Here is a 23911-nt window from a genome sequence, read left to right as displayed (position 1 = left end):
TCTCCCCTTCTTGGTGAAATCAGTACCATATAGAAAGGAAATTACTAAGAACCAAACATCCTGTAAGCTTCCAAATTCAACTTCCTTTATTAAAACTTTACAAGAATTGCTAAGTAATAGTAAAACAGATTCATTTCCTTCTTCTTTCCTTTTCTTAGCTACTCAGTAGGATCGGTACTAAGGATGGGGAAAATGTCAGATACACACACTTAAAAAGAAAAATAAGAACTTGTATAGCTCAATTTTAAAATACACCTCATTTTTTAAATCAGCAAGAGCTCTGTGTAGACATCTCTCCAAAAAAGGTATACAAATGGTCAACAAGTACATAAAAAGATGCTAAACATCATTTGTCATTAGGGAAATGCATATCAAAACCACAATGAGATACCACTTCATATCCACTAAGATGGCTATAATCATATCTTCAATAATAATAATAATAAAAAGATGGCTATAATCAAAAAAGTAGACAAGTGTTGACAAGGATGTGGAGAAACCGAAATCCTCATACATTGCTGGTGGGAATGTAAAATGGTGTAGCTGCTTTGGAAATCTGTTTTGAAGTTCCTCAAAATGTTAAACTTAGAGTGACCCTCAGATGCATTCCTTCATATATACCCCAAAGAATTAAAAGCATATGTTTACACAAAAAGTTTTACACTCATGTTCATAGTAGCATTATTCACAAAGTAGAAGCCAAAAAGTAGAAACAACCCAAGCACTTATCAATGGTGAGTGCATAAATGAAATGTGGTCCATTCATACACTGGAGTATTACTCAGTCATAAAAATGAAGTACGGATAATAAGCTACAACCTGGATGAACCTTGGAAACATTACACCAAGTGAAAGAAGCCAGTCACAAGAGGTCACATATTGTATTATTCCATTTATACGAGATTTCCAGAGCAGGCAAAACTATAGAGGCAGACAAGGTGGGTAGTGGCTGCCTAGGGCAGGGGCAGAGGAGCAGCAGAAATAGATTGCTAACAGGTAGAAGGTCTCTTTCCAGGGCAATCAGAATGTTCTAAAATCGATTGTGGAGATAGTTGTGCAACTCTGTGAATCTTCTGAAAAGAATTTAATTGAATGAGTTAAATTGATGAGTTGTTTGATATGCACATTATAACACAGTAAAGCTACTTTTAAAAAAGGGAAAATGATGGACTGCCAGGCCCTAAAACAGAACAGTCAGCTCCATCTGGCTGAGAAGATCACAGAGCTCAGGCTCAGACTGCTGATGGAGGAAGGGGCTCCAGACACATCTCCTTGACCTTGGGAGTTAGCCTCAGGGCCCTCAGTTATTCAGTATTCTCTTCTTGGGTGGAGAAGTGCCATGAGCACCTAACTACTCCACTGGATACTCTTGGGCATTGCCCTGTTCTGTGCCGCAGAGCCCCTGCACCTTGAAGATGGTCTAGCCTTGACCTCAATTCTTAGAGAGTCAATGAGATGTGAGGCTTCTTACAGTCCATAGTGAATTCAGGTCTCAAACCACCCTGCCTCTCAAACAAAAAGTTCAGCACACTTCATCAAAATCTCCTTTTGGTCACATATCCTTGAGTTTATAGTTAGAAGAGGCAGAAAGCACCCCAAATCAAAGACTGACATTTCTCGTGCATCTGAATTTTGTGGTGTAAGACTTATACTTGCTATAAGAGTCTCAATAATACTTAAAAAAAAAAAAAAAGGACTACCCATAGAAGAGGACCAGGATATGGCAGTGCTAAAAATGAAGTTGAAATACAGTCCAATACTCACGTCCATACTTAGGTCATTATTCATGCTGGTGCAACCTGAAAGATCTGTTCCTGGGTGGGGGCCGGTGGCAGGGCCTGGGCACCTGGCAATAGGAAGTAAAGTTCCTTACTACAGTGGAAAAGTTGCTAATTTCAGCAGATCCCAACCTGTCGCATAGTTCCCCTTCCCCGCCCCAGTTTTACCAAACGTCTAATTGAGTTCAAGGCTTAAGTAAGTCATAATGAAAGAGAGCCCAAAGCTCCAGCAGAGAGAGGGTAAAAATCCCAGAGAATCCAGCCAGAAATGAAAATGAAGTATTTGCAATTCAAAGTCTTGCTTCCTGACCCTCGATACAGAAAGGAAATTTCATTGCGGTAGATACTGCTCATAGACTCTACTGACATTTCTTTTTTTGTTTGTTTTTTGTTTTTTGTGGGATTTTTGTTTGTTTGTTTTTTGTTTTATTTTTGTTTTCAGGATAAGGTAATTCAGTTTATTTATTTACTTTAATGAAGACACTAGGGATCGAACCCATGACCTAGTGCATACTAAGCACACACTATACCACTGAGCTATACCCTCCCCCCTCCACTGACATCTCTGAGCTTTTTCTAAGGAAGATCAGTCTGTGCACTCTGACAAGTGAGTGAGCTCAGACGAGCTTCAGGGGAGAGTGAGTGTGGGGACAGGATTAGATTCCCAGAGATTTGTCCACCTTGAGCGTGAAGGAATAAAAAGATCATCAAAATCTGTCTGAATACATTAACTGAGCAGTACATAGTATGTTCAAAAAAATTGGGAAACATTTTAAGTAGCCTAATTTGTCTTTTACGTTTTAGAAGGGGTATTATGAAATTCAAAAGAGCTAATAGAGAAAACTATAGAGGTATTTTTGCTTTAAAATTGTCAATTTTGGGGGGAGGGAGGGTATAGCTCAAGTGGCAGAGCACATGCTTAGCATGCATGAGGTCCTGGGCTCCATCCCCAGCACCTCCTATAAATAAATTAATTAACATAATTACTCCCACCCCCGCAAAAACTGTCAATTTTCAGAAAGTTAGAGAACTTATATAATAAAAATTCCATAATAAAGATATTATGAATATGTCTGTGTATGTATGACTGAAGCATTATGCTGTACACCAGAAATTGATACAACATTGTAAACTAGCTATACTTCAATAAAAAACAAAGATGTTATGATCTCTGGATATGAAATTCTAACTGATTAAGAGGTTTGGCAACAGGAATAGGCCACCCACAAAGAGCAGGTTAAGAATATTTTGCTTCTATAACTCACTTTTGTCTTTCAGTCACATCCAAAGCACCGTCCTCTATTTCTCCATATTTGGACCTTTCACATGAAGCATGGATTTGGTTGGCTACAAGTGGGAAAGGCGTCAATTCCAGTCTTGGAACCCCTGTAAGACGATCCAGATGCAAGGCATCTACAGCAGAACAGAAAAAAATAAAAACAGAAATTTATAAATGATTCAAATTATATATATATATAATATATATAGCATAACATATATAAGGTATATAATATATAATAAACAAATTCTTTCCCTTTTGGGAGATTAGACCATTTCTGAAAAAGCAAAAGTCAGTTCAATTCTATTAACATTTCAACATAACCCCTCATCTCCTAAACCTTGATGTCGAGTTATAAGGGGTGGAAATGCCTTTTTTTTTTTTATTAAGCAGGGGCTGGGGGTGGAGAAGGGGAAACAGAAACCCTTGCCTAGTAAGCAACTAGAGAGATCAACAATGATCTGCTTCCAGAGGGCAAAATCCAGCCAGCTGCCTGTTTTAGTAAATAAAGTTTTATTGGAACACAGCCACACCCATCCATTTAGTATCGCCCATAGCTGCCTCGTGTGCTGCAACAGCAAAGCTGAGTAGTTGCTATGGAAACCATACGTCCTGCGAAACCTAAAATACCTACTAGCTGGCCCTTTACAGAAACAGGTTACCAACTCCTGAAAACAGTCCAACATTGTAATTGGAACCTGTTAAAGAGGGCAGGAAATAGAGTGACAGATTTTTTTTTTTGAGTAAACTATCTTGATGTTTTTCTGAGTATAAGAAGCAGCAGAGTTTAACAGAAAAAAACACAGGCTTTGGAATCAATCACAATTTTTAGTTCAAGTCCTGGCTCTGTCCCATTCCAGTTGTGTGACCTTGGTTTATGGATATATAGAGTGCCATGTGTTTAGGCAAATCGCTACCTCAATGTTCCTGTTTCCTTCTCTTTACAATGGGAATGATGTTAGCATCTACCTCCTGGGGATGTGGTGAGGATTAAATTAATTAACAGGTACGTTCAGTGCAGAGAACTGTGCATGGAATAAAAGCAGGCACTCCTTAAGTGCCATCCTCATGTTGTGTTGTCACCGTCACTGAATTTGTGCAGGTGAAGTCATCTCTGTAAACTGCTCATCTATTGTCTGACACAAAGTGGCCACTCGGTAATGGTGGCAGTTTTCCCTCATCTAGTTGAAATGATCCACAAATCACTCTACTTTTTGATTTATTCTGATAACTACCCCATTTCTTTTAGAACCAGCCATTAACTTTTACTTTCAGTCACACCCAGATTGTGATGAGAGACGCCACCGCTTTGAGCATTTCCGAAGGTAAAGCTCATTCTCCTCGGGTTGGCACTGAGTCATAGCCCGCCGTGTGACCCACATCCTGCTCCAAACTTGTATTCGACTGCATCCTGACCCACATCCCCTTATTTCCAAAGTGACTTGTCCAACTTGGAATTTTCTTCAAGGACTCGAGTCTTCTGCATTCTTCTTTTCTTCCCCCACTCATGTCACTATCCCCAGCTGGAATACTTTTTCCATGCTTTTTGCTTTTCCAAATGCAACCCATCTTTCAAGGCCCCATTCAACACTCATTTCTTCTATGGAGGCTTCTCTGCACCCAGGCCTTACTCCCTGAATAATCTGTGAGCTATTTTAGGACTTACTCTCTGTTACGCACAATTTAGTGCTTGGCACAGAGTAGGTGCTCAAACGCAAGTTGATTGAAGTCAGGGATAAACATCTAAGTGTTCAACAACTTTGGCTATGTAACTGTGATTAATTCTTTTCCCTTTCCAAACAACCCCACTCCCGGTCATGTCTGATGGGGCCCAGGAGAGGCGTTACCCATGCTCACCCAGCAGAGGTGTGTCCCAGCGTGTGTGTTTGAAGGTCAGGGGCAGCCGATGTATTCTTGCTTCTTGACTGTTCCGTTGTTTAGGGCAACACCTCCTCTGCACAGAAAATCAAGTACTATTAGCTTTCTAAACGGGTGTAACATATTTCATAATCAACTCTCTTCATCTCCAAAAGTAGAAAGAACATCACTATTCTCAAATAACCCCGCAAGAGAGATCAAGAAGAAAATAAATGACACCAAGAAACAAAGCTTTCACGCTTTGGATCAAAAGGTATACTCTCCGAGTAAAACAGAATTCTTATTAAAGATCACTCTTCATTCAAGTAACAGAATGATAACATCGGTTCCCAATAGTCAACACTTTTATATAAACAAAGGCTTGGGGGAAAGAGGTGTGAGTGAGGGGCAAGTTCAGTTACATAATTCTTCTTCATGATACTGTAATCAAAAAGTTTTAAATATTACCATTTGCGAGGGTTTATCAAAGTTGCGTGTGTACACATGATAAAGAAAAAAATAGGTTTCTTGCTTCATCTGAACATCTCTCAAGAAAATCAGTGTAGAGTTTGAACACACTAGTACGTACTGGACTTACCTTTCTACATTGGCATATAGTAGATTCACAATTGGCACTTAAATAGTTTCAAAAAGCTTACACTTACCAGTTGTCCTTGGAGAGGTTGATGAATTCTATCTGTGCCATTCAAGGGAATGCTGGGAAGAAATTCCTCATCTAAACAGCTCTGTCGTGAGAAGAAGGGGGAAGGTATTCACAGACAGAACCATGAAAAAGTCGCAGATACAAAACACATCAGACTTGAGAGAAGATGTGATGCTACCTGAGGAGGACAAAAACTGACTCGTTCTTTATCTTGTGTCGTACGTTAAGGGAACAAGTGTGTGATGGCAAACCTCTCAGTGCATTTTCCCCCATTCCTTGTGCTGGGAGCGAAATCCAAAGATCAGGCTCAAGAAACTGAATGGCCTGGTCATTAAAATCTTCAAGCAGAGGCCAGAGAAGCTTACTGGAGACACAGAGTGGTGAAAATGATGTCTGCGAAAATTTTCACAGCGATAAAATTGTGGCTTTATTCCGAGAGGTAGATACATACCTATCATATATTGTAATAGAAACTGGTGTTCTTGAGGTGATTAAAGTTACATTATAATAGAAAATTGTGTTCTTGAGGTGATTTAAGCACATTTAGATAAGGAGATTTTTTTCTGGTTCAACTTATTGTAGGGGACTTTTTAGGCACTCTGCCTAGCTTAATCTCCTACGTGAAATTTTTTTTTTTCCTGCTTAAACAGATGTGCCCGCTTTATGCCCTGGAAACAGATCCATGCAAATGTCGCCCTTCCCTCTTTCCTCCTCCAGCCCCTTCCCTCTCGTGCCAACCTTGCTGTTCCTTCTGTTCTTCGCTTATGAACAGAAAGGAGAAATTCACCAAGTGTCATAAGGGAAAGAAATACATTCAACGCTACCACGCGTATCTTAGGTTATCCAGACAGAAGGGAGTTGAAAGTTTAATTCCAATGGAGGAGAAAAGAGACAGCAACCATCAAAGCCCATTCACGAGTCTCGGAAAGGAGGGGCCTAAGATTAGAAAACTGGCCTTTTGCTAATAGATACAGTAAATTCTGAATGCTACTTCTTGGAAAGATGTTACTAGGAGCCACTCACTGACATGCATTCTCCCCTCCTGTTGTGCTAAATGCTGTCAGCGCATAAGAGAACAAAGTCCACCAGGGCATCTTTTTCTAAGATGGTTATGTAATTTTATGATTAAAATGATTGCATATGATAAATTAGCTTCAAAATCTTATACAAACTGGACAACGTCCCCACAGTAAACACATCACAGAGGTCTGGGTCTTTGTGTGTGTGTTTGTTACCTGAAACAGCAAGCCATGGAGTTGTCCTTTGATGAACTTCTGTCTTAGTGATTCAACTGTTGCTACAAAGAGAATTTACATTCAGCTTAATATGACAGTTTGTAACCCCCTTTTCCGTTAATTCATTTCATAAACATTTAACAGCTTTAAATTTGGGGCCTGAGGAAAGGAGAGAGAAGACGATGGCTTCTGAGGATGGTGGTCGCCACTCATGACTTGGGAAAGTGGGAAAGGAGGACAAAGCAGGTGGGAGCTGAGAAACCACTATTGCCCTTGAGTACTTAACATTAACCTTGACAGATGCAAAGGGGTGAGGGTATAGCTCAATGGTAGAGTGCATGCCTAGCATGCCTGAGATCCTGGGTTCAATCCTCAACACCTCCATTAAAAAACAAAAATAACCTAATTACCTCCCCCCAAAAAAGATGAAAAAATAATAAATAAAAATTAAAAAAAAATTTTTAAATGTTATAGTTGGGCAAATGAATTATCTTCTAGGAGTAAGTCACAGAATTATTTATCTTAAAATGGGAAGACGCCTCAGAGGTCACTCAGTCCAGCTTCCGACCCATGGAGAAATCCTCTCTTCAACAAGCCTTTGCTTGAGCTGTGAGCGATGGGAGCCCTGAAAGTGGAGCCCCAGAGCCCCTGACTCCTACTAGTAGGTCTGAGGTCACGAGAACCCTGAGGTCCAGAGCATTTAAGGGGTAACTGGTTATTTGTGGAGCTGAGATCTGACTCACAGGACAGTGCTCACTTCACTATACTCTTTTGTGAAATTAAATATATTTGCCTTTCTACTTAACTGAAATCTGCTGCCCGGTAACTTCCAAATGCTCACCTCTGGAATAATGAGAGTGGGAGAAATACCTATTTCACTTCTTGAGTTAAATAGTAACATGTTACTTATTTGACAATCCATACTCTTTGAAATATAGCCAAGAACCAGAAAAGAGGCTGCTATCTTTGGAACGACCGAAACAGACGTTGATATCCATGCCCTTGATTCACGTGGCCCATCCTCACATTTCACTCAGACAGTGGGCTCTGAATTTATACACAGTTCTCACACGCCTGACTGTTTTCTCAGCCCACAGATGATTAAAAACAAAGATTAAATGAGGGTCAGAAGCTCTGCTAGATGGAGGCATATTAATAGCTGCCACTTTTTTAAAAGATCACTAACAGCCAGGAAAATTAACAGCAGATACTCCGGTGCCCAAAACACACAGAAATCTGGTGCTTCTTATTTTAAAGACCAACAGTTTTATGTCTCAAAAGTCGAGAGAAATTCTGAGCCATGAAAAAAAATGCTAATACATGTGCAAAGTACATAATCTAATGTTCAATATTTTCCAGGGAATAAAAGCTTGAAAAGCTCCAATGATGTGGCAGACTACCCATGTAAAATTTATTTTGTATGAGTTCTTTTTGTAAAAATAGTGCTTCTCAACTAAGCCTGACATAGTGTGTATTAGGCCCACAGGCGGAAAATACATTTTAAAAATATTTCTAGTATACTTAAATAATTTTAAAATTTTAAATTCTTAATACTTAGAATTTTAGTGAAGATTCAATTTTTTTAAAAAAATTCTGTGTTAATTGCATTAAGAAATAAGCCTCTGTCTACCTCCTGACCTTTATCGAAGCAACAGCAACCAAAGCTTTCAGAAGTGGCCGACATTATGTTCCCGAAGTTGTGTATCTCAAAACACTGTCTTTGAATTTCCAAATTAAGCTTGTGTTTCAGAAGGAATAATGAGTTAGTATGAGACTGTCTAAATTGCCCATCTGCTTTCCCATCAGGCGATCTTGGATTTTAGAAACAGTCCATCTCAAAACATTCAAATTGTAAACTTCATTTCAGCAGATGTTTCGTGCAAGGTGTAGCAACTATTTTCATACGTTTCATAAGGCAAAATGAGCTGGCTTATGACCCAAATTTGCATGCACCTTTGCATTCTTCTTTGTGTGTCTGGGGTTGGACCTGCCATGTCTCTGGGGCATTTGGGTTTCACAGGGAAGCAAGGAAAACAATGGCCACTCTATGCCCTGCTGTTGCCATCTGTGCTGTAGGATGAGACCAGGTGTCCTGGATACACTGCCTTTGAAGGAAGCAGAGATAAAACAACTTTCTAAATGACTATGCAATAAGACTTTCAGGCAAAAAGCCCGGCAATTAATTGGCTGTTGAAAAACAAAACCATAATATTAGAGCTGTAATAATGTAAGCTATCAATGATGGTTGACATTTATGGATTATGGACTTTATAACACAGTATATGTGTTACTTAATGTTCTATAAAATAGGGCATTAAAATACTAAAGTTCATTGAAAGCCACAGTCTAGAAGAAAAGAATTCACAACACATAGATCTGTCAAGGGACTTGTATCCAAAATATATAAAGAAAAGAAATCCTATAACTCAGTAACAAAAGGACAAATGACTTAACTTGAAAAAGGGCAAAAGACTTAGGAACTTCACAAAGAAGATAAGCAACAGCCAATCAGCTCAACAAAATAAAATCACAATGAGATACCCAGTAGAGCAGGGAAAATGAAAGAGATTGACGCCACCAAATACTGGAGGTGTGGAGCACCTGGAATTCCCCACGCATTGCCAACTGGAGTGTGAACACTTTGGAAAACTGTTTGGCAGTTTCTTAAAAAATGAGAATTGTAGCTACCCTAAATATGACCTAGCAGCTCTGCTTCTGAATGTTTATCCCAGGTTAACTAAAAACACAGGTCCACACAAAGACCCATACACACACGTTAATGGCAGCTTTCTTCCTAACCACCCAAAACCGAAAATAATTCAGATGTCCAATAGTAGAAGAGATAATCAAATTGTGGAATATTCATGCAAAGAAATATGACCCAACCATGAAAAGGGCATCCCACTGACAAACACAACACAAATAAATCCTGTGCTGAGGGAAAGAAGACAGATACAGAGGAAAGTACCTACTGTATAACTCAATTCTAGAACAGGCTAGACTAACTCATAGGTGACAGAAATCAGATGAGTGGTTGTTCCTTGTGGTGGTGGAGGTGGGAGCGGGGAGAGACTGGGAAGCAGCACAAGGGAACTTTCTGGGGTTGCAGGAGTTCTGTGCTTCAATGTGCACTTGTCACACTGCTTCAACAGTACACTTCAGATCTGAACACTTTATGCTATGTTAATTATGCACCAATAACAAAGAACTTTAAAACTACAACAAGAACGAAATACTGTGGTCTATGAGATAAACAGGGTTTGGAAGGGACCCTAAAATATATACGCAACAAACAACACAATTACTAAATTATTAGTACCTAGGAAGAGAACTTGGATCACTGAGACATGCAACTTAAAACGGCTAAAGGCTGACCCCCAGGATGCTACAAATGCACAAGAACAATAGAGGGGAGATGCTGGTGACACTTTCAATGGCACAGTACTGGTAGGGCGCTGAGAAAACGCAGATGGAAATTGAACCCTCAGGCGGCAGGGCCGCGGAGGCAAAAGCAGGAGGGAGTGCCGCCCGCCACGACCAGAGCTCTTCGTGGCTGGGACGGCTCCTCTGTGGGAGGGAGGCCCAAGTGAAGGATGCTGGCTTTTAATTTTCTTAAAATGAAGCTGAAAGGCTCCTGCTGCCTGTCAGCAGCCAAGCTGAGGGCTTTTTCCTTTCCTGCTGAAGGTTCTAGTTCTGTTCCCCCGACTCCAGATCCTCAGCCCAGGAAAACTGTGAATGAAACGTCCAGATTGCTCTCCCAGGTCATTACCCGATTGTCAGTGGTGCATGAGGTAGTTTAGGTGATTGACAGAAACCTGCTCTAGCAGAGCAGACTGTACCCAGCATGGCCAAGCACCAGCTACTCTTTTGCATTTGCTGTGTTCTTTATAAACGAACCACTATGGTATTTTCCATATGGAAGAGGGTATGGGGGCTCGGCGAGGTAAAGTGATCTGCCCAACTTTATCGAAGTCTATTGTAGACTTAGTGTCAGAAAGTAGGTTCACCTTCAAATCCCAGGCTCTCTATCATTATGCTCTATACTGCCTCCTACATCACTGCATCCATATCTATGCCTGTAATTTGGGAAAATGCCAGCTCCCATCCTATCACAGCTATCCAGCAAGGTATATCTGACTTTGCTCTTCTCCTTGGTCCTCACCCCAACACTTTAAGTGTCTCCGTCTCCTGAATGCCCCTTCCTATTGCATTCCTTTCTTGCATACTGACTACCCAGGACACATGGGTCTCGTCCTGCATTCATCCTCAAAGCTCTATAGCTGCTGGCTGTCCCGTACCTCATGCCCTCCGTGCTAAGAGCAGCAAGCTAGATTTTCCAGTGAGCTCATCTAGGTGAACGGCGTCTCTAAAGTTCACATCAGATACTATGTTCAAGTAAGGAATTATAATATATAAGATCTTCTTAGGCTCCCTCCCCAAAGAAATATTTCTGGTTTCTAAAGGAAATATATGTGATTTCACTCACTGTCTATTGAATGAGTGACTCAATGAAGATTTCATGGAAATTGGGGCAAAGAGAAGATGAATAGCAAAAGGGTGACAGCTTGGGTTAGATCATTTAGCCTATGCTTTTTGCACAGTAGATTCACCCTAATATGTTGTATGCCTACCCTTCGTCTAAGAAGATTTCCTTTTTAAAGCAAATATCCATTTATACTTCCAGTATTGCTCTTGTAACAAGATACTTAAATACATATAAAGAAGCAGTAGAAAGAAAATATGTAAGTAACCATTCAAGAAATTTAGTAGTTCTAATGGCACATTCCATGGGGCAAGCATGGACACTAATCTCCTTATAAATCAGTCCAGTCCTGCGGGAACTGAAAACTTCAACAATATTATTTATTAAGCCTTAAATTCAGCATTTAAATGTCATAAACAAACTCCCAAGTCCAGTTTGTGAGCACCGTCATTGACCTGAGCATTTGGACGAAACAGCTGCGCCCCCACGCAATTTGCTAATGAACCGTTCTCAGATGCAACAGAAAGCAACTTGCCTTAAACACTTCATGCCTTTATGAAGCTCACCAAGAAGTTTCACAAGAACTAAATGGATTTAAATATTTTTATCGTCTGACTCAGAATTCAATGTCTGACTCAGAATTCAAACAGTGTGTGGTGGCAGTGGTCATGGTGGGATGTGTGAGGATGTGTTTGTGTGATAACTGTTCTGCCTCGCTGACATTTGTTCCTGGTCTGTCTGGAAAATCTGCTATATGAACTTCGAAAATACATGCTACCTAACTTCCCCTCTTCTTGCAAAGGTTGATTTTTAAGGGCATTTTAAGAAAGGTCTCCATAAGCAAAGGGTCTTAAGAGCAAAATCTTGATATGTGTGCTTTCTTTGGACAGCAAGAGACACAAACAAGTAAAGGAGATCATAAAACCTGGCAGACTGTGGGTGACTTAAGATGGAAAGGAGGCATGCACACTGCTTTATCCAGCCAGAAAAAGTACACGCATTCAACCTAGAGCAGCTGCTTTCACATTCTGTTTTAAATGGTATTTGGACCAATTATTCCCTGAGGATAGATTGATAAGACAACAGCAGTTCATAGTATCAAGAAGTCTACTTTGGGATTTTACAAAGTTGACTTTTCCAAGAAAGTACTACAAATCATGGCGTGGGGGGGGGGGAGTGGAGGAAGGGATAAATTCCTAGTTGTATGAAACTATGGGGTATAACATTGATTTAATAAAAGATAAATGTAACTGGATCGAAAGATTATTCCTCTAAGCACTGGGTCTAAAACAAACACACCATAAACCAAATTTGGAATGCCTTCATGTTCGTGCCTCAAAACCAACAGTTCTAGTCACAAGGGAACCTTCTCCAGTGTCCTCTGACCAATACAAAATGTAACATATAGATGATGTAATTTAAAATATGCTTCGTATTATCCGACAGAGTGAAGCAAAGTAAAATGATACTTAGAGTTATTAAAAATGAGCAAGCTCTTCGAGGCTTAAAAATAATAATAATAAAATGTTGAATAACCACTGCTATTTTAGAACTAGCCAATTCCTCTACACTCTCAAACAGCTTTCTTGAATAACAGTAGAAAGGGTACAATAAGTTCAAAAGAAACCCATGTCTAAAAATTTCCACCTCTAGCTTACCTTAACCTTGTATTTAGTCATTACCCGAATCAATAACTTTCTATAAAAAGAACATTTATATTGTTAGCACAAGAAGCTGGTTGAACAAAAGCAGTTGTCTGATAAATGGTCATAGAGATAAGCTTTATTTCTCCTGAACTGTGTTTCTAGAACAAAATAAGCTTAAAAATAATCTGACATATGAATTTTGACAACTGTCTTCTCACCAAAATCCTCAGTAAACACTTATCTACTTTTGGGTAATACAGAAAAAGGACAAATAGTCTCATTTTTAAAGCAAAATATACATATGGAAAGAGCACATTAAATTTTTTAAAGAATTTTCACACATATTTAATATTTTGATGTACATGGAATTAATAAGCATTTTGCCCAAGCCTAAAATTCCTGCTTAAATGAACACAGAGAGGCAGGACCTTTTCTACCATATGGTGGGTACAAACTGGCTAATAAAATCAAGGTATAATATGTAAACAATTTGCAAGTTGAACTATCCCACGCATACAAGATTTTTTCCCCATGTTTACTTTTACAGATATTGAGAAATTTTGTTTAATTTTTAAAGAAATAACAGTCATGGAAAAATCCAGCTTCTAATAAACAACCAAAAGGGAAAGTTAATGGTTAAATCCATCCACCTAGCCACTAGGCAGACCTCCCCGAACGCCCACAGCACTGCCTTCTGGAACCACTTCACTGCCATGAATGCAGTAATAATACAGCAGCTGTAATCCAGAAAAAGGGCTGTAATCCTCTGCCCCACCTCAGAGTGGACTGAATTCGGACATAACAGATATCTGCTACTCACTTTTTGGTTTTCTCGTCTTCTGCTCAAGTGTCTGGCAAGAGTTCACTAACTCAGTATTTATAGTCTGGCGATTCCGTTGTTCCGAAATTGCTTCCTCTAATTTATGCCGCAAAGGCTTAGCTTTCTCACTGGCAGAGTGGGCTGCCCGATCTCCATCCTCCACCTGGATACGGACAGTTAATGCTGAATTTTAGCAGGGTGGCCGAGAAAGAAAGCCATTGAGTGCTCACCCTGACTGTGCACACGAAACTGAAAATGTGCTTTTCTTCTCAGGGAAGCGATAAGCCTCCACTGAACTTCTGCAATTCTGTGTTTGCATGGGCTTCGTATGCCTGAGCTATTTCTACAGCTGTCCTGATATGTCAAGTTGCCTCTTTCTGCAAAGTTGTCTCTTTCATCAGCAGGCTGTTGACACCGCCTCTTACAACTCCCCCTTTACTTCCTCCGCTCACTGCTCCTCTCGAGAGGGACTGAACTTCGCAGTTCCTCTTTGTTTTCTTGTTCCTCCTCCATTTTTACTTCACGGTGTTAAGAACATCTGAGAAGCCTTCCCCTGCATATAATGTAGTCAAAGGCCATCCTACCTGCTTCTCTGCGTCCTCCAACCATTGGCTGGCTTCTTGGACCTTCTTCCTGAAGATGGCTTCCTGGCTGACAGCATCTTCTTGCAGTTGTGTGATGGCTTCTAGTTGTTTCTGCCTGGAGTTTAAAAAAAAAAAAAAGTTCAAACCACAAGCTGTCAGTGACATTTCAACTAAGAGTCACCCCTGGGAAGTTATGACAAATTCAAACTTAATACACTTCCTCAGAGAAGAGAGGAAAAAGTGAAAGTATTTAGATATAGATAAATGCTTCACAAATACGGGATTTTAATGAAAACCATCATCTTGCTCACTTAGCCTGATAACATAACTTTATAGATAAGGACATTTAGTTTCCTATTTCACACTGGAATATTCAGTTCCCCACAAGCTACAGTCATAACACTTAGCTACATTGGTTCTACAATGAGGTCACTGTGACAGGTGTAATATTTATACATCACAGCTAGCTTTTTCCAAAAAAAGAGAAAGGAACAGAAAAGGGAGAAAGGGAAAAGAAAAAAAAAAAAAAGAGTGGAAAAAAATTAGAAATAAGCGCTTTGCTTCATGAACTTAACCTTAAGAATTGTCAATCGTGGTATATAATATGTACCATGAGAAAGGAAGGGCTGCTCCCAAGAATAGATAAAAGTTACCTGTTAGTATTTCCACTGCAGTCCTCTCCTCTCTAAAGCCCCTCCCTTTCTTCCTAACCCCCCAATCTCTCAGTGTTGTTATATTACTTCCCTTTTGGATCCAACCCTGATCCCCCAAATATATAAAAATGCATCTGTTAGCTGATGAGATTATTAAAACTATGCTATATACCCATATATCAATGACTATCTGGAAACAACTTGACCCGAATAAAGACCTTAGCTCAAAGGGATGATAACCTTTGGGAGTTTTAAAGCAGTGAGGAAGACATTGTCAGGTTTAAGCCTTTTGTGGGTCTCGCAAATATTAAGACAAAACCCAGCCCTGATTACAAGAAGGACCATGGGAGAGACAAGGATGGTCTCAGAGAATGCTTCTACCACTATGGTAAACCAGCAAACAAAACCCTAACTGAAAATAAAAACTACCTAAAACACACATTCTCCTGAGCATCGTTCAAAAGCATGTAGTCAGTTTTTTCTTTTCCTTAAATTGTGGTGAGAACATTTAGCATGAAATCTACCATTTTAACACGAGATCTACCATTTTAACACATTTTTAAGTGTACAATACAGTACTGTTAACTATAGACTTAATGTTGTACAACAGATCTCTAGGACTTATTCCTCTTGTGTAACTAAAACTTAATACCTGTTGAATTATGACTCCTCATTCCCCCTTCCCAAGCCCCTGGAAACCACCATTCTACTCTCTGCTTCTGTAAGTTTGACTATTTTAGACACCTCACAAAAGTGGAATCATGCAGTATTGGCCCTTCTGTGACTGGCTTATTTTACTTAGAATAATGTCCTCAAGATTCATCATGTTATCACATGTGGCGAAATTTCTCTTTTTTTTTTTGAAAGCTTTTTCTAGAAAAAAAACACCGAATATTTCATTGTATCTATACACTGTATTTTCTTTCTTTATTCAATCCACTGATGAACATTTAGATTGTTTCCACATCTTGTCCATTGTGAATGACGCTGCAATGAACATGAGTGTGCAAATATCTTTTCGAAATTTTGCTTTAAATTCTTTTGGATGTGTACCCAGAAGTGGGGCTGCAGGATCATATGGTAGTTCTATTTTTATTTTTTGAGAACCTCCAAACTGTTTCCCATAGCAATTGTACCATTTTACACTCCCACCAACAGTATACAAGGGTTTCAATTTCTCTACGCCCTTGCCAACACTTAGTATCTCTTGGGTTGTTTTTTTTTTTTTTTTTTTTGATACTAGCTTTCCTAACAGGTGTGATTGTGATTCATTCATCATTGTGAATGACTCATTGTGGTTTTTATTTGCATTTCCCTGATGACTAGTGATGTTGAACATCTTTTCATATACTTGTTGGCCAATTTTATGTCTTCTTTGGAAAAATGTCTATTCAATTCCTTAGCCCATTTTTAACTGGGTTGGGTTTTTTGTTAGTTCTTCTTATATTTTGAATATTAACTCCTTTTCAGACATATGGTTTGCAAATATTTTCTCCCATTCAACAGGTTACCTTTTTACCCTGTTAAATCCTTTGCTGTGTGGAAGCTTTTTAGTCTAATGTAGACTCACTTGTATATTTTTTCCTCTGTTGCTTGTGTTTTTGGTGTCACACCCAAAAAATTGTCAAGACCAATGTCATAAAAATTTTCCTCTAAGTTTTTTCCAGGAGTTTTACAGTTTTAGGCCTTATGTCTAAGCCTTTAACCCATTTTAAGTTCATTTTTGTATATGGCATATGATAAGGGTTCAACTTTATTCTTATGCATGTGGATTTCCAGTTTTCCCAATATTATTTGCTGAAAAGACTATTCATTCCCCATTGTGTATTCTTAGCAACTTAATTGAAGATCAGTTAACCATATATGCATGGGTTTATTTCTGGGCAATCTATTCTTTTCCATTGGTCTATATGTTTGTTTTTAGCTTAGTACCATACTGTTTTAATCACTATAGTTTGTAACTTACTCTGAAAACAGTGTGATACTTCCAGCTTTGTTCTTCTTTCCCAAGACTGTTTTAGCTATGTGGGGTCCTTTGTAGTTCCATATGAATATTGGGAACTCCCCATCTCTCAGCTTTTCCCTGGATCAAGAAAGAGCTGGGCTGTTGTTCCCAACATTCCAACTTTGCGGAGGACTGCCCAAAACACTAGCTTCTATCCACCTGTCTCAGTCTGCAGACAAAACTGGGGATCCTGTAGATGCCAAAGGGGCACTGAGAACAAAGACGATGGTTTGAATTGGCACACGAGCACTCATCATAGTCCCTCACCCTGGCTCTTTCTTGGGGTTGTTCTTTTTTATTATTGTAAAATAAAATTCTATTTGAATTTTGATGGGAATTGCACTGAATCTGTAGAATGCTTTGGGTATTACAGACATCTTAACAATATTAAGTCTTCTAATCCATGAACACAAGCTGCCTTTCCATTAATTTGCATCTTTTAAAGTTTCTTTCAGCACTGTTTTATAGTTTCAGTGTACATGTCTTTATTTCCTTAATTAAGCTCTTCCTAAGAATTTTATTCTTTTGATACTACTTTAAATAAATTTCTCAGTTTCCTTTTCAGATGGCTTATTGTTTTTTGTTTTAACATTTTTTTTATTGAGTAATAGTCATTTTACAATGTTGTGTCAAATTCCAGTGTAGAGCACAATTTTTCAGTTATACATGAACATACATATATTCATTGTCACATTTTTTTTTCCCTGTGAGCTACCACAAGATCTTGTATATATTTCCCTGTGCTATACAGTATAATCTTGTTTATCTATTCTACATTTTAAAATCCAGTCTGTCCCTTCCCACCCACTGCCCCCTTGGTAACCACAACTTTGTATTCTATGTCTATGAGTCTGTTTCTGTTTTGTATTTATGTTGTTGTGGGGTTTTTTTGGTTTTTTGGGTTTTTTTAGATTCCGCATATGAGTGATCTCATATGATATTTTTCTTTCTCTTTCTGGCTTACTTCACTTAGAATGACATTCTCCAGGAACATCCATGTTGCTGCAAATGGCGTTATGTTGTCGGTTTTTGTGGCTGAATAGTATTCCATTATATAAATATACCACATTTTCTTTATCCAGTCATCTGTTGATGGACACCCAGGCTGTCTCCATGTCTTGGCTATTGTAAATAGTGCTGCTATGAACATTGGGGTGCAGGTGTCATTTTGAAGTAGGGTTCCTTCTGGATACATGCCCAGGGGGGGATTTCTGGGTCCTATGGTAGGTCTATTCCTAGTCTTTTGAGGAATCTCCATACTGTTTTCCACAGTGGCTTTCCTTGCTTCCCTCTCCCACTCTTAATGATTTAGATGTCTTCTTTTACAGTTTTGTGTTTATTCAATTTTTAATTCATGGTAGTTATAACCTTTCCACTTATGAGTTTCTCATTTTTATAGCATCTTGCTTCTTTTCTATTTAGAGTAGACCTTTCAATATTTCTTTTAGCATGAGTTTAGTGTTGCTAAACTCTTTTAGTTTTGCTTGTCTGTGAAGTTCTTTCTCTCTCCTTCTATTCTAAAGGATAGTCTTGCTGGATAGAGTATCCTAGGCTGCATCTTTTTTTCATTCAGGACTTTGACTATATCTTGCCACTCCCTTCTGGCCTGTAGTGTTTGTGTTTGTGTAGAGAAGTCAGCTGAGAGCCTCATGGGGGTTCCCTTGTAACTCACTCTTTGTTTTTCCCTTGCTGCCCAGATGGCTTATTGTTAATGCATAGAAATGTAACGGATTTTTTTGTCTTGATTTTGTATGTTGCAGCTTTACTGAATTTGTTTATTAGTTCTGTTTTTTGTGGAGTCTTTAGGGTTTTCTATATACAAGATCATGTCATCTACAGAGATGATCTTTCTCTCTTTCTTGTATTCTCACATCTAATTCACTAGTATGTCAGATCTGATCTAGCCTTAAAATATAGTTAGAATCCAACCACTTCTTATCACCTTCACAACTATCACCCTGGCTCACATTACACCCCTCACCTAGACTACTGAAATAGCACCTAACTCAGTGGCTTTTTAAAATCATAACCCAGTAAATATTTTATATTTCAACAAAATACACACACACACATACACACATGTAGCTGAAACAAAAGCTTTATGAAATGTTACTTACTCTTACTATGTGCGTTGTATTCTGATATTTTATATTTTATTTGTAAAAATGGGTCATAATCCAGTAAATTGATCTCAGGATCTTTAACTGGTGATCTGTTATTGAAAAAAACCTCTTCTCACTGCTTTCACTATATAGACAATTCTCTCCCTGGAAGCCAGGATGGTTTTTCAAAACACAAGTCATATTACTTCTTGGCTTATAATCTTCCAGTAGCTTCTGATCCACTTAGAATAAAATCCCAATTCCTAAACATGAACTGCAAGGCTCTGGACCTGACCCCTGCCTATCTGTCCGACCTCATCTCCTACCACTGCCCAGCACTCACTCCACCCCAGCCATGCTGGCCTCTTGCTGCTGCTCAAACATCCCAAGCTCATTACAACCCCAGGGCCTTTGCATTAGCTATCTCCTCTGCCTAGAACACTCCCCAGATCATCACATAGCTCGCTCTCTCACTCCATTTAGCTATCTACTCAATTTACCATTCCTCAGATAGGCCTGTCCAGACCATTCTTTCTAAAATTAAGTCCTTCTGCTCCTGGTCATTCTCAGTCTTCTTATCCTGCTTTAAGATTCTTCATATCACTTACTACTGCCTGAATTATATTATATAATATGTTTGTACATTGTCTGTGTCCTTTAATAGAGGTTAGTCTGATGGAGGTAGAAATTTCTGTTCTATTTTCTAGAATTCCCTAGCATTTAGGAAAGAAAAGAAAGCTGGCAAAGAACTGGCACTGGGATGCACAAAACCATGTACCAGTGAAGACGTGCTTTTCTCACCAAGTCCTCCAAGAACACTGTTTGTCTCATTGACTCACTCAATTCTTTCCATTCCTCAGCACTGAACTGCACCAAAATGGAAGTTTTCTCCTCCTCAGCAAACAGCTAACTCCTGAAAGTTTCCCTTTAATAAATATTTCCTACTTCATTTAAACATAGAAACCTCTCTCATCCCCAGAAGATACTCCACTCATTTTCTTACTCATAGTTAAGACCCAAAGCCAAATCACTTTGTGTGTAGCCTCTACATGGCTTTGTCTCTTTTAAACTATGTTTAGAAGGCAGGAGCTAAGCCATCCTTACACTGATGAGTATTATTTTACCCAGTGCTAGGTTCCTAGGATTATTATTAATAAATACTACATTAGATTTTAACAAGGAGATGATAGGGGATTAACACTTGAAAAGAACATAGGTTTTGAAGTAGAACATACCTAAGTCTGATCCAAGCTGGTACCTGATCCCACCTGCGTGACCTTGGGCAAGTTACTACACCTCTCTAGAGATAAACTCATGTCATACGGAACACAGTGAGCTCTCGACAAATCACACCTACTGTTATTCAGCTGGGCCGTTCGTGTGTCTAATAGGATAACACAGAAGATTCACCTACTCTGAGATGACTCCAGTGCAGGCTTCTCTCCTAATAGTTCTTTGTAGCTGAATAGAAGAATTTACATGTTCCCTTTTGTGAAGATGGTATCTGTGTAAGGAAGCGGCGTATCTACTTAAACCACATCTTTACCGCTACGGGGAAGTCTGGCTCCCAGCCCCTTAGGGAAAACAGATCATCTTCTCGATAGTTCCTTCTGGCATTAACCTCTCTCTGATATCTAGTTCCCTTATTTGGGGGGAATAAAAATAGTTCCTTCTTGCTATTTTCTTTAAGCAACCTTGGCCTCTAAGTGCATCTTTTTCTTTTACTTTATTCAAATTCAGAATACACTGATGTTCACTCATTCATTCATTCAAGAAGCATTTCTTAAGGGGATGCTCAGTACCGTATTAGCAGCTATAGAAACGGTGGTTAACAAAAGATATCATCTCTGTGCCTGTTCAATATGTGGTCTACAGTGTACAAATTTCAAGAGTTCCCCCCACCCCCCCAAAAAAACATGAGAATCGAGGTGAGAGGAAGGATAAGATTGCAAATTATTTTACATTTAGAGCCTCCTATTCTCTGTGACTCCTTTTACTTGAAATTGTATACTAAGATGGAACACAAAGCCCAATAGGATAGGAGTTAACAGACCCAGCACCAAGTCCTTCCAGCAAGAGAGCTATTCACAGATGTTTCCATTAATAACTCTCAGGTCTTCATCAATTCACTTTACATCCTTTTGCTGCAGTCCTCTGTAAAATTACGAGGTTTTACTAAACAATCTCTAAGGGACATTCTGGTTAAAAGAATTCTATATTCTGTGATTCCAAACTCCTTCTCTAGGGGAAAAAACTCTTTACATGGGTTTCCATGGGTTTTTTAATTTACTACTTGCAATTTTGGATATTTAAGTCAATTTCTTGCCATTTCACAATTCAACATTGTCAGACAAAACGTCTTCCTGAAAAAGTGTCATCTGAAATCAACGCATACAACTAGAAAAAAAATAAACTGAATGCCGTGGCACAATCACAAACATGTTACGTATATAAAGCATGGGTTTCTTACATATAAATGATCATCACCTGGAAAGAAATTCTTTTCTGAAATAAAAGTATTCCAGCCTGAATTGCTTCAAAATCTCTATCAGTTTGACAAACTCTTTATCAAGTGATTCTTTGTGGTTTCTCAAGCTGCTCGGCATTAATAGGCAAAGATTTAGTTTCTCTTCCATGATAGATTTGAATTCCTATAAGAAAAGTCACAGAACAAACTCCACTATTCCAACGTTAAATATAAAGATATAGCAGGCAGTGTAACATGCTGTGGCCATTCCCATCTCAATAGCGTTCACTGTTATTGGACCCTAAACTTCTAATTGAACAGATTCTCGGTTGCCTAAAGATTGATCATCCTGTGGGTTGATTATCTCAATTTAACAACTATATATTGGGTACCCATAATGTGCCTAAAATTGAGCTTTGTTTTCTTTTTCTTAAGATAAGTGATCATTTTATCAATAATCACGATTGCTTTAGAACAGAATAGGACTAGGAAATGCAGTAAAATCAGTATCTGTTCACCAGCATATCCAAAGGCAACTTTTAAAAAAGGTTAGTTTGGCAAGAGGATGAAAATTAATATTCCAGAGTTTTCAGAGTTTACTTCTTGCTTTAGCTTAACTTAGGGGGCTGACAGATGTTAGGAAGTCATCTGGCAGTCAAGAAGCAGAGATCATTAAGTGATGGATAAATCAGAGATTTCTTTTAATTCGCTTCCTTTCTAACAAAACTGAATAGTTACCTAAAAAATTCCCATTTTTCCAATGTTCTGCTACTTTCTGGTATAATAAAATTGTCAGAGTCCCAGGAATAAGATTCTTTGGCACAATAACCATTCTATCAAAGTTAGAGAATTTTGCTAGACCAAAAAATATCCAGGGTTAGACTAGCCAGTTCCCACAAGGGTCCAAATAAAATACACTTGAATTAAGTCATCTTATTTATTCTTTGTCTCTCCAACACATATCTTCACACTCACACACTCTTATCTAATCATCACCCTCTAACTCTCACCCATACACATCCCCGGACATACTCTACACACATAATCAGACTGAGACATCAGAGCACTGCAATAAAGACTTAGAAGTGCTCCTGTGTATAATAAGTATTACCTGGGTTGAAAAAGTAGAAGAAAAAGCAGGAAAATCTCAAAATATAGAACACTCACAGTAAGCTTGTTCTCCCACTTTTCTTTCAGAGTAATTTCTGGGTCAGTTACCCACTGTAGAGAACTTCCAATGAGCGCTTCAACTTCAGAAACATCTTCATGCTGAAAAAGAGTTCCACATTTTCAACCAGGAATTCAGGCGAAAGGCATGTGTTATTATATAAGAAGAAGTAATTTAGACAAAGTTCTATATGGGTAATTCCAGAAGCCACCAGAGAGAGTTCCTTGTCATCTAATGCCACCCGGTGACCTTCCTTTATCCTAGGATGTTGCCATGTGTAGACAGGTGCTAATTCTTATCAGGTGCTCTGTGCATGCTGAATACATACAGCTAGAATTGTTTTCCAGAATAAAATCTACCCAGTTTCATTTCCGTCTCAAACAGGAGGAAGCAAGCATTTTCATGGATATTTTTCATTAATCAAACTAAATGTTACCTACTACATGCTGGGTACTGTGAAAGGGACTAGAAATACCAACATGAAAATGTTCTCTGCTCTCTCTGACCATCTAGAGTTTCCATCAAAAGTCAAAATAGAGTCAAAATAATGGTACTAGCCATTAGCAGAAAGGAAACAGTTCAATAGATACCATGTCTTCAGCCCTTTGATACTAAAGATTAATCTGTAAGAAAAATCAGCTCAAGCAATCCATCCCTAACAGTCAACCTTTTAGTCCTGATTGACCTAGAATAGAAAATCCACGTCAGGAAGGTTTGAGAAAAATCTCATTTCATAGTAGATGAATCTGGGTCTCAACACAGATCCGCCTGTGCTCAGCAAACAGGCTGTAGGTCAGTTAGCTGCAGAAGAAGTTCCCACCCACCCAGTGAAACCACATGATACACCAGTGTTATACAATACCAGCTTCTGAAGCGTAGCTGCGAACTCCACCCCCTGCTGCTCAAGTTCTCCCAGTAACAGTGGCATTTCTTGGTCCATCGTCACGTCCAGAGACGACAAGCTGATTAAATTGCACTGCCACTCAGTTTCATTGTTCTGAAACAATTACCAAAATGTCCACAACTCTGTCATCCTAATAAAGAACATGCACTATTTTTATTTTATGAAAATGATGCCCATGGGTCAACGTAATTATCCCCATCAAATAGTTCTAAATAGTCTTATGAAATCCTCCCTACCTTGCCCCCAAAACTGTTTTCATTTTCTCT

General features: G+C 38.9%; 1 protein-coding gene across 1 annotated transcript in view; it reads right to left on the bottom strand.

The window, feature by feature from the left end:
* The window catches only part of IRAG2 (inositol 1,4,5-triphosphate receptor associated 2), a 73506-nt gene that overhangs the window by 32951 nt on the left and 16644 nt on the right, over positions 1 to 23911 (bottom strand). The window contains exons 11-20 of the mRNA XM_010946525.3: positions 23604 to 23738; positions 22741 to 22842; positions 21594 to 21757; positions 14347 to 14461; positions 13763 to 13925; positions 6814 to 6875; positions 5580 to 5660; positions 4915 to 5011; positions 3044 to 3191; positions 1765 to 1846 (exon numbers count right to left, since the gene is read on the bottom strand). Of these exons, the coding sequence (XP_010944827.3) occupies positions 1765 to 1846; positions 3044 to 3191; positions 4915 to 5011; positions 5580 to 5660; positions 6814 to 6875; positions 13763 to 13925; positions 14347 to 14461; positions 21594 to 21757; positions 22741 to 22842; positions 23604 to 23738 (1149 nt within the window). The remainder of the gene's footprint in view (positions 1 to 1764; positions 1847 to 3043; positions 3192 to 4914; positions 5012 to 5579; positions 5661 to 6813; positions 6876 to 13762; positions 13926 to 14346; positions 14462 to 21593; positions 21758 to 22740; positions 22843 to 23603; positions 23739 to 23911) is intronic.

This window comes from Camelus bactrianus, chromosome 34, assembly GCF_048773025.1.
Source record: "Camelus bactrianus isolate YW-2024 breed Bactrian camel chromosome 34, ASM4877302v1, whole genome shotgun sequence".
NCBI classification, from domain to species: domain Eukaryota; kingdom Metazoa; phylum Chordata; class Mammalia; order Artiodactyla; family Camelidae; genus Camelus; species Camelus bactrianus.
Note: the sequence above shows the minus strand (reverse complement) of the source record. Positions and strands in the feature narration are given on the sequence as shown.